This window comes from Sinohyriopsis cumingii, chromosome 8, assembly GCF_028554795.1.
Source record: "Sinohyriopsis cumingii isolate HCF-2022 chromosome 8, ASM2855479v2, whole genome shotgun sequence".
NCBI classification, from domain to species: Eukaryota; Metazoa; Mollusca; class Bivalvia; order Unionida; family Unionidae; genus Sinohyriopsis; species Sinohyriopsis cumingii.
Genome location: NC_142968.1, coordinates 87,685,765 through 87,704,234, shown reverse-complemented (window position 1 = coordinate 87,704,234; position 18,470 = coordinate 87,685,765). Strand labels below are relative to the sequence as shown.

The following is an 18,470-nucleotide window of genomic DNA, read 5'->3' as shown; positions in this document are numbered from 1 at the left end:
CGTTATAAACTGCCATACTGGAGACATCATAGCAATATGTCTAAAATTGTTAATTCTGTTTTAAAAATATATTTTAAAAAACACATTGTTGGCAGGCTACAGCCAAGCATTTGACCTGACATTCTTTATTTTTGCATTGAAGGTTTGTTGGCAGGCTACAGCCATGCATTTGATCTGACAGTGAACAGTTCCAGAGTTTACTTCATAGGCGTCTGTATAGGTAAGGAATTTATTCTTTTATTCATGTCTACAGCATGGGAAACTCAGATCAAGTTAGATGCAGTAACTAGTCATAACATATTATAGCTTAATCATATGTGACTGAAAATAAATTCGTAGATATGGGAGTATTTCAGATTTAAGTATGACTTTTTGTTTTGTATTGAGGATTTGCAATGACAGGACATGATGATAAAGTGGCTTCCTTTCAGATTTAAGTATGACTGTTTTGTATTGAGGATTTGCAGTGACAGGACATGATCATACAGTGGCTTCATTTGAGATGCGAGATACTGTTATTAATTTTCAGTGATTACTCTGAGATTAAATTTGTGATGCATATACTAATTAAGCATGTGTGCTTTCTATGTCAGTTATGTCATCTCTATGAGATACAGCTACTGTACTACCTCTGGTGTTAGTGTCTACAATAGAACTATTGTACTACATTGGTTGTTGGTGTCTACAATAAATAGTACTATTGTACTGCTTCAGGTGTTGGTGTCTACAATAAATAGAACTATTGTACTGCTTCAGGTGTTGGTGTCTACAATCAATAGAACTATTGTCCTGCCTCAGGTGTTGGTGTCTACAATCAATAGAATTATTTTACTACCTCAAGTGTTGGTGTCTTCAATTGCATTTTTTTACTACCTCAAGTGTTGGTGTCTACAATAGAACTGTTGTACTATTTCAGGTGTTGGTGTCTGCAGTAGAACTATTGTACTACCTCAGGTGTTTGTGTCTATAATAGAACTATTGTACTACCTCAGGTGTTGGTGTCAACAGTAGAACCATTGTACTACCCCAGGTGTTGGTGTCTACAATATAACTATTGTACTACCTCAGGTGTTGATGTCCACAGTAGAGCTATTATACTATCCCCAGTGTTGCTGTTCGCAATAGAACTATTGTACAACCCCTGTTGTTGGTGTCCACAGTAGAGCTATTGTACAACTGGTGTTGGTGTGCACAGTAGAGCTGTTGTACAGCTCATGATGTTGTCATCTATATTAGAGTTATTGAATAACCCTTGGTATTGGTGTCCATAGGAAGACTATTGTACAACCCCTTGCATTGGTGTCCTCAATAGAGGTATTGTACTACCCAGGTGTTGATGTCCTCAGTAGAGCTATTGTACAACCCCCTGGTGTATGTGTCCACAGTATAGCTCTTGAATTATGCCTATATGTACAGCCTCATTATATCTCAGCTATTCTTTCTCCCTAGGTCCAATCAACAGTTAGAGTGGGTTTCATAGCACATGCTCACAGGTGAGGTGTGCTAAGGGGATAACTTTGTACACAGACATATGCATCATTTGTGCATAGTTTATCTAAAGTTCTGCATTTGGCTTGTGTTTTTGCATGTTGTGTATATGTACTATTACACATGAAATCATGAAACTTGGCAAACTTATGCATCTTGAGGAATTCTATACCTTCATCACCAAAATGGGTCACTGTGGCACATATTTCATGCTTCACTGATTCCAGGTACATTTTGAATTCCAAGTTTAATTCTCAAATACTGTTCTTACTAGTATTATGAAACTTGATTTTATGCATATCTATTTTACCACACCCATACAACAAGATAAGGTCATTGCAACCAACATTTCTCATTATACTTGTAAAGAAAACCAGTGACAGAGAAATAGGTATGTTTTTTTCCCAAAGAATGCTTCTGTCTTTTCAATATATAAACAGTGCTGTTGAAGCTGTTTCACTCTTTCAACTGTCACAATATTGCTGACACAGTGGCCATTGAAGTAGAAACTTTTAAGTAATTTTTCCTACCAAAGGATATGTTTGTTGTCTCAATTCTGGCATGATGTGAACTGTGCACATTACTCACTGCCCATTAGTGTAAACAGAAAAACATTCTTTGATTTTTCGAAGTCTTTTGTAAAGAGATGGTGAAGCCTTATTTAACATAATGGCATTGTACCAATATCTGCCAACATATTCTCCAAGGAGGAACTCAGATCATGCTTTTATTAGTGGTATTTATATCATCAGAATTTCTCAGTAATGAACATTGAGATCCATGCAGACTAATGAGGTGATCTTTGCATATAATTGGCTGAGCCTTTTACCACTCTGAAAGCCTCCATTCTCTTCTGAATTTGAAGAAAAAAATTGGAATATGGGCTTATACAATTAAGGTCTTCATGCAGTTTCAATAGATAGTTATGATTGGAGATATTTAGCATTTTCCAAAATCATTTTTCATGAAAAACATTTTAGTTGACCAAATGATTTTTAAATATGCACTGGAAAATATGTTTTTTTATATTTACAAAAGCCCACTAAAAAGTGTGCATTGTTCCATGCAATAAACAAATTGCTTTCTTGACTCTATTTATTTCTTCTTCATGATAATAAATACCTAGTTATTATTCGCTTATTCATGATAATAAATACCTAGTTATTATTCGCTTATTCATGATAATAAATACGTAATTATTATTTACTTATTCGTGATAATAAATACATAGTTATTATTTGCTTATTCATGATAATAAATACAGTTATTATTTGCTTATTCATAATAATAAATACATAGTTATTATTTGCTTATTCATGATAATAAATACATAGTTATTATTTGCATATTTATGATAATCAATACATAATGAACCAAATCTCTGTTGCAGCATATGCTGTTGGCTTGGTGATAACCTTTGTTGCTCTGGCTGTGTTGAAAACTGGCCAGCCAGCTTTGCTTTATCTTGTGCCTTGTACACTTGTAACAGTCTTTGTGATTGGCTGGAAGAGACGAGAAGTTAAACAGCTTTGGAATGGAAAAGCAGTGGTATGTTTATTCATCAACAGTTAGGTACTTCCTTCGAATAGAAATTATTGTTCTTTGCCACAGCGGTGAGGAGATATAGAAATAGTCATAGCCCCTCTGGCTTATGGTTTATCTGTGCAACCCAATCATTTTTATGTAGCTAATCTCATTTTAACTCTACTGGTCATCGACCAGGAGAGCTTCGGGTGTAATCTGTTGTATGTCATCTGAAGTTCATCCGTCAGTAAGTAAAAACTACTGAGAGGATTGCCATGAAACTTTATTATATACACTCAGTCAGAATAGGTTATCTCAATTACATTGAGGGTGTCAACAAAAAACATCAAAATAACTGGGTCCTGAGATATCATGGTTTAGTTGAGAGATCTGTTGCAGAAAAATGATTATGCCTCTGAAATACCAGAGTTTAGGAGTTTTGTTTTTAAAAACAAATGGCATTTCAAATGCACAATAAAAATAATAATTCAGACATGTCTGGTTGCAGAAAAAGAAGATTGGAGGTCTTTTGAATGAGATTAAGTAACAAGTCATACATTTTTACAACACTTAAGTTACTCAAGTCAGTGTCAGTGGTTTAAAGTTGTTTTTATTTCCCTGTGAATAGTCTCATCCCTTTGGTAGCCTCAGCAAGACAATGATTTTCTCAAGCTGTCCAAAATCTAGGCCAATTTAAGTACATGTGCATGTAGGAACATACTTTTTTTAAAACCATTTTCTTTTGTTAGTGTTGACTTGTGACTAGCAGCAAAATGTAACTGACCAATATTGAGCAAGAAAATCAATTTTTTTTTTTTTGTCATCATAGGTTTCATTACACCAGTATATATACCAGAAAAAGACGACACTGTTGATATTCATGTACCGACAAACTGTAAAATGTGTTTCAAGTCTTTAAAGTTAACAGTCTCAACAACAAAATTCTGTAAGAAGCCAACTTATTCTATTCATACATTTGTAGTCCCATCCATATCCCTCCTGACTTTGATCTGTGACCATCAGCAAGAACACAGCACCAGAAAGAGAGTCAGGTAATCTCTTTGATGGATTGCAAGACTGATATTCAAGATAAAAACTGCACAAATGAAAGCTCTCCTTTCTGTTTCATAGCTGTTACTCCATCAGTCACGTTCTACTTCATTCCATTTGTATTGAAGAATATGTAATCATGGCACAGTGATTGACATCTTCATTAAGAAAAAAGATACTGGGCATTTTGGATTTTTTTGCAATACTCTTGGTGCTTTTATTTACTCTTGTTCCAAGCAAATTAATAACCATGTGGGGGGAGGCAGCTTGGTTTGGAATTTTGCAGGTTTCTATTTATAGATTATTGTGAGTCATGTGATCTAGCCATGCTGAAGTTGAAGGCTTACACTTGTACCAAGCATGGACACACTTTAACTATTACCAAATTCATTTTAAATATATTGTATAAAACAAATTAGGTATTTTTAGCTATATTTAATGATGTTAACCTGATAATTGTTCGAGTTACAGATAAGATCAAATTCGCATTGCTGTGTGGGGCAAACTTTATTGTTGTGGTGTTGACATGTAATATTGGCCATTATGAATGCAGTTTCTGTAAAGGTCAGAAATGCATTAATTCAGTTTCCTTACTCTAAAGTATTATTTGGAACATAATTTTCTCCACTCTCTGCAAATGATAAATCATGCATTGATGAGATTCAGTGATTATTAGTATTTGCACCAGTAAAATTTGGTCTTGTACTGATTTTTTCCATCCTTGCTGGTATGAAGTTCAGGGAGTAGCGGAAAGGCCAGATCATTTCTTGTAAGATTTCTCTGAGAAGGACATTACAAGTTGCATCTCGTCAAATTAAGCGGGTCCAATTCACTTTGGACCGAAACATATACCCGACATAATTAGGTTATCGACTTTACAGGAAAATTAGCATAGCAAAGGATTTTTTGGGGACTGGACCAAAACACTCAACATACACTGGTTCTCAAGATAATAGAGGTTGAGATAAGTGGGTTTGCATGTACATTCATCCTATGGCCTAGTTGGTTCTAATTGTAAATGGTGTGACACAGACATCCAGTATAGCTGCCACAGTAGCCATCTTGAAAATCTTATCACTACTTTTACCGAATGGCTTGTCAGATCAACATGGGGGTTTTCTTATGATGTATAGTTGGTCCTAAATGAAAATGGTGGCAATCTGACATCTAATAGGGATGCCACAGCAGCCATCTTTAAAATCTTGTTATGACTCTGCCACTTGAAATGAAAGTCCTATTGACATGGGTTTTTCACTAGAAGACAACATGCAATGTCTAGTGGGTCCTAAATTAATATGGTGCCTGTCTGATGTCCAATATGACTGCCATTTTGGCCATCTTGAAATATTGTTATTACTACTTCTCCTGGTTAGATGATCATGGGGTTCTACACACTGAAGGACTTCTTATACTGTCTGTTTGGTCCTGAATGAAAATGGTGCTGATCTGATGCCAAGTATGGCCATCACATTGGCCATCTTGAAAATTGTATTGCTACTCTATCTGAACAAAAAGTAATATTGCCATGGGGTTTTCAAAAGACACCTTATGATGTCTGGTTGGTCCTAAATAAAAATGGTTCTACTTTCATATCCAATATGGCCACCACAGTTGACTTCTTGAAAAGCTCTTTTTAATAATAATAATAATAATGAGGACTTTGTTTTGCGCCTAATCTTTAGAAGCTCTAAGTGCTTTACAACATTAGACAACACCTATAAGATGAAAAACATATAATGATATGATTACAAAAACAAACACCATGAAATTAGAAAACATTTATAAAAAAAAAACATGCTGAGAATATTTAAGGTAGGAAACATTATTAGGTTTTTAGATTTGTTCTTGGAGTCGAAATAAGTGAGTTTTGAGAGCCCTTTTGAATGTGATCACTGTGTCTTTGTGTCTAAGTTCAGTGGGCAATTCATTCCACATTGCTGGGCCCTGGTATGCAAAAGAATGCTGTCCATATGACTTTGTTTTCATAGTGGGAATAATGAGGATACGACTGTTAGAAGAGGAGCGTAAATATCTTGCTGGTGTGTACACATGGGTGAGGTCGGATAGGTATGTTGGACTAGAGTCCGACAGTGAAATGTAGCACAGAGAACAAATTTTGTGTTTGATTCTAGGTCGAATGGATAGCCAGTGTAGAGTACAGAGCAGCGGGGAGGTATGCTCTAATCGTCGTACTCTAAGTATGATCCGAGCATCTGTGTTTTGAACTTCTTGAAGTTTCTGGAGTAGATATTGAGATGAACCAGACATAATTGAGTTACAATAGTCCAGTGTTGAAAGTACTAATGAACACACAAGTGTTTTAGTGGCATCAGCTGAAAGATATTTGCGAATTGAGCTGATGCATCTCAGCTCAAGATATGCAGCCTTGCATATGTTCATGACATGTTGGTGCAATGTGAGAGTACTGTCCAGAGTAACACCTAGGTTTTGTACTGATTGTGTGAATTTAATGTTGGTGTTGCTGATATTTATTGTTTGAGGTAAAGGATGTGAATGAGAAAGTCTTTGTGTTGTGATCAGAATGGCCTCAGTTTTATCAGCATTCATCTGCAGCTTGTTACATGTCATCCATGATTTCACATCAGAAATGCACCTCTCTACACCGTGGATGGTAGCATCAATTTCAGTTGGGTGGCTAGATTTGTATATTTGGGTGTCATCAGCGTACAATTGGTGAGACACTGGATGATGATCTATGACACTTGAGAATGACTGAGTGTACAGAATGAAGAGAACAGGTCCAAGAACAGACCCTTGTGGAACACCACAACATAGATCAACTGGGCTGGAGTGTATTCCATTTGCAGATACAATTTGTGTCCTGTTGACCAAGTAGGACTTGAACCACAGTAAGGCTGTATCATGAATGCCAAATACATGCTGGAGATGGTGAAGTAATATATCATGGTCTATTTGCTGCAGACAAATCAAGGAGGGTGAGGACTGTAATCTTTCCGCTATCCAACACATAGAGAATGTCATTAACTACTTTTAGAAGAGTAGTTCAGTACTGTGGCAAGGGCAATATGCAGATTGTACATTGCTAAAAAGACTGCTTGAATTTAGATGAGATACAAACTGGGATAGAACAACCTTTTCTAATATTTTTTATATGAATGGGAGATTAGAAACTGGCCAGTAGTTCTTTAAATCGTTATGATCTAGTGTTGGTTTCTTCAGCAGAGGCTTTACAATGGCAGTTTTGAAAAATGATGGGAATTCCCCAGATGGGAGAGAGGTATTAATAGCATCAGACAGTGAAGGCAATACTGGATCTAAGCACTCAAGCAGCAGTGATGTTGGAATTGGATCAAGTTCACATGACTTTGGTGCACTCTTCATCAGGATTGTTTGTACGAAATCCATAGAGACAGGTTCAAATGCTGCTAAGGGTTGATACTCAAATCTGTATCTCAACTGAATGGTGACGATGAGTCAACTGAAATTGTGGTGTCAAGCTTATTTCTAATGGTTTATACTTTGTCATGGAAGAAATTTGCGAACATGTCCAGAAGGTCAACTGGACAGAAGGTAGTTGGAAGTGGTGTTGATTTGTTCCTTGACATTAGCTTCTTAGTAATCTCGAAGAGCTCTTTGCAGCTGGAACTTTCCATGATCATAGTAGTGTAGTGAGCTGATTTCACTGCATGGACTATATTTGTGACATTCTTCTTAGCGGCTTCATAGATTTGCTTATGAATAGTGAGTCTGGTGGAAAGCCAGAGCCTCTCAGCCTTATAGTGGTCTCTTTTAGCAGTGCGAAGCTGGCTCCTAACACTGCGATACCATGGAGAACACTTTTGAATTGATACTCTGCGCTTGGTAGCTGGGGCATGTTTGTCAAGCAATGAATGCAGGCAGTTATCAAGTTGTTCTGCGGTAGGAGGTAAGCAAGTTGTTAAGTTAGCATGGATGTCATGCATTAGTTTGGTTCTATTTATCATACGGAGGTTTATCTTAGTAGCAGATAAATGTGGAGGGTTAGGGACTCATATGTCAAGATGGCATATAATGCAGAGGTGCTCTGATGCAAGGTCATGGGATACCAGGGAGGACCGTAGAATGTTATCATCAGGTCTAGGAACAATCCAGTCTAAAATGTGACCATGTTTATGAGTGGGTTGGTTAACTGACTGTTTGAGGTTGAAAACATTAATAGAATCTATGAGTTTTGATGTATTTGAGTTTCCGGGACAGTCAAAGTGAAAGTTGAAATCTCCATGAATAATCAGGTTGCCACCTATCAAATTTCCATAGTCCAGGAGATTCAGAAACTGCTCCAGAAAGAGAGTCAGCCAGCTTGAACTACTGTTCCTGAATGGATGGTATTATGAACATGGGGTTTTACTAAATGATTTATTATGTTTTACATTAGCTGATTGTAGCGAAATGGTGCTGCTCAAACATCCAGTATGGTTACCACATTGGCCATGTTAAATATCTTTCGATTATTTATATCAGTGTGAAGTTTTTCTGTAAGACTTCTTATGACATCTAGTTGGTCATAAATGAAAATGGAGCTGATCTGACTTCTAATATGGCTGTCACAATGGCCATCTTGAAATTTTTGTTATTATGACTTCTAGATGGCAGCTCATATCGATATTTTGCTTTCACTAACAGACGTCTTATGATGTGTAGTTGATCGTTTATGGAAATGGTGCCAATCGAATATCATAAGTCCACTATGGCATCATCCTGAAAAATCTGTTATTGTTACACCAAAATGGAAAGCCATATCAACTTGGGGGTTTCCACCATGAGAGTTTTCTTAATGATGTCTTGCTTGTCATAACTGAAAATGGTGCCAATCTCTCATCCAGTATATTATCATGTAGCTAATTTGAAAAGTTTGTTTTCACAGAAGAATATCAGAGATGGTTTTAACACTTAGCAGTGAATCAGAGAGGTGGGGAAGTATTGTGCCAATTGCATATCAGGCACACAGGCCTGAACTGTGTCAATTGCATGTCAGGCACACAGGCCTGAACTGTGCCAATTGCATGCAGTGTGCACTCACAGTGGAGCACATTTTTGTCAAATGTGTCCATTTCCACATTGCAAGGTATAAGCATTTTGATGTCAGGACTTTGACCTCAACTGCTTTGGAAACTATACGAGGAAACACCATCTGAGAAAATCTGGATTTTGTTTCTTATTTACATTATACAAAATGTAATGTTCATATTTTATATTTTATTATCTTGTGCTTCATTTTATGTTCATGAAAGTGTTTTTCTTCAAACATTTTAGTGCAATTCAAATTTTCATTTTTTTTGCAATCAGATTAAAATCCGATCTCCAATTTTTTACATGAAGATCTGACAGTGACCGCTTAGGGGTCATGTTCTGGTGACTTTTGAATTAACCAATGGGAATGAAGCTTTCAAAAATCTGAAATTGAATCAAATTGTTTGGTACACATTGATGCTCTTCATCCACACTGCTCAGTCTCCAAATGCAAAGATATAAGACTTCATCTGATTGGCTGATAAACTTAACAGTTATGGTAATAGCATAGGTTACCAGAACATAACCCATAAGTGGTTGCTGTCATATCTTTATGTAGAACAGTGGAGATCTGATTTTAATCAGATTGCAATTTTTTAACATGTGTTGGCATCACATAGCTACTATTGAACTGTGGTGCTGCAAGATCCTATTACATACATACATACATACATACATACACACACACACACACACACACACATTCTCTTTGGACAACCAGGGATCGTCCTGGGCTTCGCCAATGTCGCAAATTGCGATTTTTTTTCCTTATTGGCGACAAAAATATCCCATCTGGCGATTTTTTTGGCGACAGACTTTTTGGTTATTTAATTTGTACATACAATCATGGATTTGGACTGAATAAATTTAAAGCCAGAACGAAAGGAAGCCACAAACTTGACTAAGCAATGCATTGGAATCAATCTGTTACACAAACGATCCTTTGTTCTTATTGACAACCCCATCTTTACGGTGCATTGTTACATCATAATCTGCTTATGCTGACATCTGGACTGAGTACTGTATGCTGCGATACAGTCAATCATGCTACCGCACTATACCTACAACTGACCGACTTCTGAAGACGCGAATAGAACAGATACAATTAATTGAATGGCTAATCCTTCTGTTATTTTTTTTCTTTTTTTTTACATATACCAATACAACAGTTTTGTTGAACCTTCATAGAAAACTGATAACCTTTGAAGTACCGACTACTGCGTATATATACAAAGCAAATGGAAAAAATCTCAATCACAATTATATCTGTCGCCAGTGCAGCATTTTACTCATTGATCTTTTCCTTTTGCCATCAATCCCGTGTTACGGCTGCAGAGACTTAAACTCCGCAACAAAAAATAGCAAAAAAGAAAACAGTTTTGCATAATTAATAATAATTATTTATTTCTCAAAATACAGGAGTGAAAGAATACCTAAATAGGGTGTGAATTTATGCTTATATATACGGTCCAATATTGCCAAGTGTTGACTCGTGTAAGTTTCATTCGTGGGAATGGAGATCCTATTTTGTTTGTCGAGAAAATTTATACAGCATTCAGTGATCATTCTTGGGATTTAGGAAGCAATTCACTACAAGCTTTGTGAAGTTAGCCATAAGGGTGTGGGGGGGGCTGCTGAGAGACTACTGGTGTCACCTGTCAGCACTGTAGACTGTGAATGTGGATTCAGTAAGATGAACCTCATAAAAACTGACATCAGAAATAAACTCTGCATCTCATCTCTCGAGAATTTAATGAGAATCAGCATGTACAGATGTGAAAAATTAGACTTTGAAACTGCGTTCAACAAGTGGGCAGCCCTAAAATCGCGACGTATCTTCATGTAACACTTTGTAACATTTTGTTAATGCTTGTTGTAATTAGAGTATTAACTAACCCATCTTTTGTAATTTTCATTGCCTGTTACATTAATAGACTAAATTAACACTTGAAAAAATGTACACTACTTGTTCTGACGACACTTTTTGAAAATTGGCGACAAAATATTGAGGTTGGCGATTTTTTTGGCGACAGCTTTTTAAAAGCCAGGACCATCCCTGGACAACCATATTAGGAATTTTTCTAAATTTTAAATAAAGAAATGGTCAAGTATCTCACATGGTGAATTTTAGTTCCGAATGTTATGTGTATCACAGTTACAAGACATGTTATGTCAAGACTACATAATTTAGGAGACATCTAGACATAAATATTACAGGTGATGGCATCATCATCATCACCTATAAGATAATGCATTGAAATGTTTCAGATAACATGCAGGAAGGGTGTTATGGCCAAATATAGCAAGACAGCATTTCACAGAATGGGTTTTGTAGTCACGTAATGAAAAGTAAAGTGAAATGCAGATATTTATTCCTACATCTCAGAAATTTAATTTTTCATTCTGTTTTGTAATGTAAGCTAATGTCAACTTATTCTAAATTATGTAAAGAAGATGTCTGACCTTGCCCTTGACCTTAAGAACCTTAGTGGCTAGAGCGTCCACCTCAGATGCAGGCGTTCGTGGGTTCGATCTCCAGTCGAGTCATACCAAAGGCTTACAAAAATGGTACTAACAGCTGCCTTGCTTGGCGCTTAGCATTGAGAGGTTAGTTTTAGGACTGGTCAGTCTGGTGTCAGGATAATGTGACTGGGTGGGGCATCATGCTACATGTCTACAGTGCTAGACATCTCTATAAACTGTCACACTGTAGACATGATCGTAGCGATATGACTGAAATTTTTGTAAAGCTGCATTAAAATTCCAAATCACACACACACACACACACACACACACACACACACATTGCCCCATGTATTCTTATAGACAGTATTGGTAGCTTATTATATGTGTGTACATGTATAGGTAGAAAAAAGATAAGTTTATTATATGTGTGTACATGTATAGCTAGAAGAAAGATAAATTTATTATATGTGTGTACATGTATAGGAAGAAGAAAGGGATGTTTATTATATGTGTGTACATGTATATCTAGAAGAAAGGGTAGTATATTTTATGTGTGTACATGTATAGGTAGAAGAAAGGGAAGTTTATTATATGTGTGTACATGTATAGCTAGAAGAAAGATAAGTTTATTATATGTGTGTACATGTATAGGTAGAAGAAAGGAAAGTTTATTATATGTGTGTACATGTATAGCTAGAAGAAAGGGGAGTATATTATATGTGTGTACATGTATAGGTAGAAGAAGGGGATGTTTATTATATGTGTGTACCTATATAGCTAGAAGAAAGGGATGTTTATTATATGTGTGTACATGTATAGCTAGAAGAAAGGGATGTTTATTATATGTGTGTACATGTATAGGTAGAAGAAAGGGAAGTTTATTATATGTGTGTACATGTATAGCTAGAAGAAAGATAAATTTATTATATGTGTGTACATGTAAAGGAAGAAGAAAGGGATGTTTATTATATGTGTGTACATGTATAGGTAGAAAAAAGGGAAGTTTATTATATGTGTGTACATGTATAGCTAGAAGAAAGATAAGTTTATTATATGTGTGTACATGTATAGCTAGAAGAAAGGGATGTTTATTATATGTGTGTACATGTATGGGTAGAAGAAAGATAAGTTTATTATATGTGTGTACATGTATAGGAAGAAGAAAGGGATGTTTATTATATGTGTGTACATGTATAGCTAGAAGAAAGATAAGTTTATTATATGTGTGTACATGTATAGGTAGAAGAAAGGAAAGTTTATTATATGTGTGTACATGTATAGCTAGAAGAAAGGGGAGTATATTATATGTGTGTACATGTATAGGTAGAAGAAGGGGATGTTTATTATATGTGTGTACATATATAGCTAGAAGAAAGGGATGTTTATTATATGTGTGTACATGTATAGCTAGAAGAAAGGGATGTTTATTATATGTGTGTACATGTATAGGTAGAAGAAAGGGAAGTTTATTATATGTGTGTACATGTATAGGTAGAAGAAAGATAAATTTATTATATGTGTGTACATGTATAGGAAGAAGAAAGGGATGTTTATTATATGTGTGTACATGTATAGGTAGAAAAAAGGGAAGTTTATTATATGTGTGTACATGTATAGCTAGAAGAAAGATAAGTTTATTATATGTGTGTACATGTATAGCTAGAAGAAAGGGATGTTTATTATATGTGTGTACATGTATGGGTAGAAGAAAGATAAGTTTATTATATGTGTGTACATGTATAGGAAGAAGAAAGGGATGTTTATTATATGTGTGTACATGTATAGCTAGAAGAAAGATAAGTTTATTATATGTGTGTACATGTATAGGTAGAAGAAAGGAAAGTTTATTATATGTGTGTACATGTATAGCTAGAAGAAAGGGGAGTATATTATATGTGTGTACATGTATAGTTAGAAGAAGGGGATGTTTATTATATGTGTGTACATATATAGCTAGAAGAAAGGGATGTTTATTATATGTGTGTACATGTATAGCTAGAAGAAAGGGATGTTTATTATATGTGTGTACATGTATAGGTAGAAGAAAGGGAAGTTTATTATATGTGTGTACATGTATAGGTAGAAGAAAGATAAATTTATTATATGTGTGTACATGTATAGGAAGAAGAAAGGGATGTTTGTTATATGTGTGTACATGTATAGGTAGAAAAAAGGGAAGTTTATTATATGTGTGTACATGTATAGCTAGAAGAAAGATAAGTTTATTATATGTGTGTACATGTATAGCTAGAAGAAAGGGATGTTTATTATATGTGTGTACATGTATGGGTAGAAGAAAGATAAGTTTATTATATGTGTGTACATGTATAGGAAGAAGAAAGGGATGTTTATTATATGTGTGTACATGTATAGCTAGAAGAAAGGGAAGTTTATTATATGTGTGTACATGTATAGGTAGAAGAAAGGAAAGTTTATTATATGTATGTACATGTATAGGAAGAAGAAAGGAAAGTTTATTATATGTGTGTACATGTATAGCTAGAAGAAAGGGAAGTTTATTATATGTGTGTACATGTATAGGTAGAAGAAAGGAAAGTTTATAATATGTGTGTACATGTATAGGTACAAGAAAGATAAGTTTATTATATGTGTGTACATGTATAGGAAGAAGAAAGGGATGTTTATTATATGTGTACATGTATAGGTAGAAGAAAGGAAAGTTTATTATATGTGTGTACATGTATAGGTACAAGAAAGATAAGTTTATTATATGTGTGTACATGTATAGGAAGAAGAAAGGAAAGTTTATTATATGTGTGACATGTATAGGTAGAAGAAAGGGAAGTTTATTATATGTGTGTACATGTATAGGAAGAAGAAAGGGAAGTTTATTATATGTGTGTACATGTATAGGTAGAAGAAAGGAAAGTTTATAATATGTGTGTACGTGTATAGGTAGAAGAAAGGAAAGTTTGTTATATGTGTTTACATGTTTTGGTAGAAGAAAGGGAAGTTTATTATGTGTGTGTACACGTATAGGTATACAAAAAGGAATTCTATAATTATATAAGTAAACATGTTTAGGTAGAGGAAAGGGAAGTCCATCAAATGGTATAAATTTGGACATCTTGAGAACGTTGACATATATTACACCAGGACATTTGTTAATAGAATCCCTGAATCATCATTTATAAATAAAAACTGACACAACAAACGGATTATTTGTGGATTCTTAAAGATACTTTTTGGCCAATAGAACATCTATCACTTTAAGGGATTCAAGAGATTCATTTATGTTTGTAATGAAACAATAAAGGTAAAATCACTGCAAAGTACATATATTGTACTTGCAGTTCATCCGATTGGCCTAATGTTTAGAGCATCCGCCTCAGAGGCAGGAGGTTGTGGGTTCGATCCCCGGCCAAGTCATACCAAAGGTTTACAAAAATGGTACTAACAACTGCCTAGCTTTGCGCTCAGCATTAAGAGGTTAGTGTTAGGACTAGTCGACCTCGTGTCTGGATAATGTGACTAGGTGGGACATCATGCTACATGTCTGCGGCATGATGCCCCAGTGCTAGACATCACTATAAACTGCCACATTGCAGACATCATAGCGATATGACTTTTAAAGCTATGGTAAAAATCTGAATCACACACACACACGCACACTCTTGCAGTTCAGGAATTAACATCTAAATTCCTTATGACATGTTAAGATGAACAGTATGAGAAATATGGTTGTTGTTGTTGTGGGGCTTAACGCCACATTTCAGCACACGATAGGCTATGCATGGCGGCCAGTATTAATGGTGGAGGAAGAACCTGGGAAAACCACGGGAAGAACCACCGACCCACGAGAAGCTACTGGCGAGCTTTCTCACATACCCACGTTAGCCGAATCCTGGACTCGAACCCACGCAGACAGAGATGAGATGGCAGTGATCCTTAACGGAGAGCGCTTTAGACCACTCGGGGCCCCAAGAAATATGGTACATATCAGACTATTTGAGTAGAGCTATCTAGTTATATTGATCTTTGTAAAGTTAGTTTCTTCTTGTTTTAGTGCCCCAAGAAATATGGTACATATCAGTCTATTTGAGTAGAGCTATCTAGTTATATTGATCTATGTAAAGTTAGTTTCTTCTTGTTGTAGTGCCCCAAGAAAAATGATGACCATACTCAAGATGTGGAGAAAGCCAACTGTGACTCAGCAGCGAGTGTGAAATCAGATGTCTCTAGTGATTCCAGTACAGAGAATGAAAATCGCATATTGCTAAGAAGATGATGACATGGATACGGTCAGGCTTTGTAGCTGAATGAGACGCAGTCCTTGTTTTATATTACATCTTACAAGTAAATAGGAGGTGAATCGGCAGAATGTGATGCAAATTTTCTGATTTTGGTTGATTTTTTGCTTTACTGGTTATAGAACAGAAAGTCTTATAGGATGATCTATCGTCTATTTCCAATCACCCATCCATCTGTTTGGACAGGTTTGTTATTACTTTTAATAAGTTACATTGGAAAAGTGCCATGAAACTTTACACACACACACACATTTATCTCAAGATGTAGTTGGTCCTAAATGAAAATATTGCCAGTGACCAGCTTTCAAATCTTGTTATCACTACTCCTCCTGAATGGATGGTCATATTAACATGAGATTTTTACGTGAAGACTTATGATGATGTTTTGTGGGTACAGAATGGAAATAATGCTGGTCTGACATCCAACATGGCCACCATGACAACCATCTTGATAATCTTATCACTACTCCTGAGTAGAAAGTCATAATGATGTCTAAATGGTCCTAAATGAAAATGGTGCCAATCTGACCTCCAGTATATCCACCATTATGAATATCTTGAGCTCTTATTACCACTACTTAACCTGTATTGTGATATTAACATGGGATTTATTATGACTGGTTGTGCCTAAATAAGAATAGCAACCTCAGTCATTGTTCTTATAGTGAAATAAAAACTGCACACAATTGATTTCATCATATAGATCTGGTTCAGATCTTTCCAAAATAGTTGTTTTTCAAAATATCTCTACTAAATAAAAAGTTTAGCAACTTGTAAGTTCTAAAATATTCATGAATTTCTGAAATTATTTTCTGATTTATATTATGTAATCAGAGTATGTAGCAATGACTGAATATAAGAAAAATGTTTTCAGTAAAAAAATTATAATTTTTTGTAATTTAGGTATTTTAACCCTTTACCAGATGTATGCACCCTCTTTGGATGCCTCAACCCAGTTCACATGGAAGCAAACTTTGATGCCTCTACACCATTTTTATGAAAGCATGTTTGGATGCCCACTGTAAAAATCAGCCATTTTGAGCTGGTTTTCATGGCTTCACTTTCGGAGAAAAACCCCTATTAGGTACTACATTCATTGATGTGAATGACCATTATGTAAGATCGCGTGGTCCCTGTTTAAGCTCTAGTGCTATTTAAAATAATTAGATTGGGTATGTGAGAAAGCTTGCCAGTAGCTTCTCGTGGGTCGGTGGTTCTTTCTGGGGGTTTTCCGGGTTCTTCCTCCACCATTAATACTGGCCGCCATGTATAGCCTATCGTGTGCTGAAAAATGGCATTAAATCCTACAACAACAACAAAATAATTGGGTCAGATTTTCCACTCTCCAAAGTGGAGGCTGCAGATTTCATTAATGATTTCTGGTGTTGGCATGTTTTGTTGATGTAGACATAGACAAAGAACCATAATGATGAGAATTGGCAGCTACGGTTGGCATCACTGCCTTTAACGGCGAATCAGTTCTCTCAATATTTTAAAGTGACTTAAAAATTCTTCCATGAAAAATAATTATGCAGCTATATGACAATCAGATTTTTCTTAAATCTTTCTATACATAATAGATGTGTACCAAAAATGTAAAACAGTTCAAATTGATGTTGAAAATAATATGTACTTACAAGCTGTGACAGTTAACTGGCATTCTCTATATGGAGTCAAATGGATAACAGGTGTTCCATTTATAGTGCACTGCACTGTGTTAAATGGGTTCGTGTATTTCAACTGCTTACAAAGCCATACACTCTGTGAGGTAAAGGATTGATGAAACTCCACATTCTGATTACATTTTTCCTGCTGAATTAATTTTTCTGATTGTTGTGTCTGATTTTTATTATTTTAATTTATAAATAAAAAACTTCTAAATATTTTCATCACTTGTATGTCCTTTAATTGATAACAAATATATGACATTAGCAATAGTTCAAGTGTAAAATAATGTAAGAAACAACAATAATATGTTTTTTCATAACAGGGATGGTCCTGGCTTTTAAAAAGCTGTCGCCAAAAAAATCGCCAACCTCAATATTTTGTCGCCAATTTTCAAAAAGTGTCACCAAAAAAAGTAGTGTACATTTTTCCAAGTGTTAATTTAGTCTATTAATGTAACAGGCAATGAAAATTACAAAAGATGGATTAGTTAATACTTTAATTACAAGAAGTATTAACAAAATGTTACAAAGTGTTACATGAAGATCCGTCGCAATTTTAGGGCTGCCCACTTGTTGAATGCAGTTTCAAAGTCTAATTTTTCACATCTGTACATGCTGATTCTCATTAAATTCTCGAGAGATGAGATGCAGAGCTTATTTCTGATGTCAGTTTTTATGAAGTTCATCTTACTGAATCCACGTTCACAGTGTACAGTGCTGACAGGTGACACCAGTAGTCTCTCAGCAGCCCCCCCCCCTTATGGCTAGCGTCACAAAGCTTGTAGCGAATTGCTTCCTAAATCCCAAGAATGATCACTGAATGCTGTATAAATTTTCTCGACAAGAAAAATAGGATCTCCATTCCCACGAATGAAACTTACACGAGTCAACACCTGGCAATATTGGACCGTATATATAAGCATAAATTCACACCCAACTTAGGGATTCTTTCACTCCTGTATTTTGAGAAATA

At 35.5% G+C, this 18,470-nt stretch overlaps 1 protein-coding gene across 1 annotated transcript in view; it reads left to right on the top strand.

The window, feature by feature from the left end:
- Nucleotides 1-17,719, top strand: part of LOC149794084 (signal peptide peptidase-like 2B) — a 64,824-nt gene extending 47,105 nt beyond the window's left edge. Inside the window, exons 13-15 of the mRNA XM_089968043.1 lie at nucleotides 143-220; nucleotides 2,879-3,036; nucleotides 15,677-17,719. Of these exons, the coding sequence (XP_089824169.1) occupies nucleotides 143-220; nucleotides 2,879-3,036; nucleotides 15,677-15,808 (368 nt within the window). The 3' untranslated portion in view covers nucleotides 15,809-17,719. The remainder of the gene's footprint in view (nucleotides 1-142; nucleotides 221-2,878; nucleotides 3,037-15,676) is intronic.
- Nucleotides 17,720-18,470: the final 751 nt, after the last annotated feature.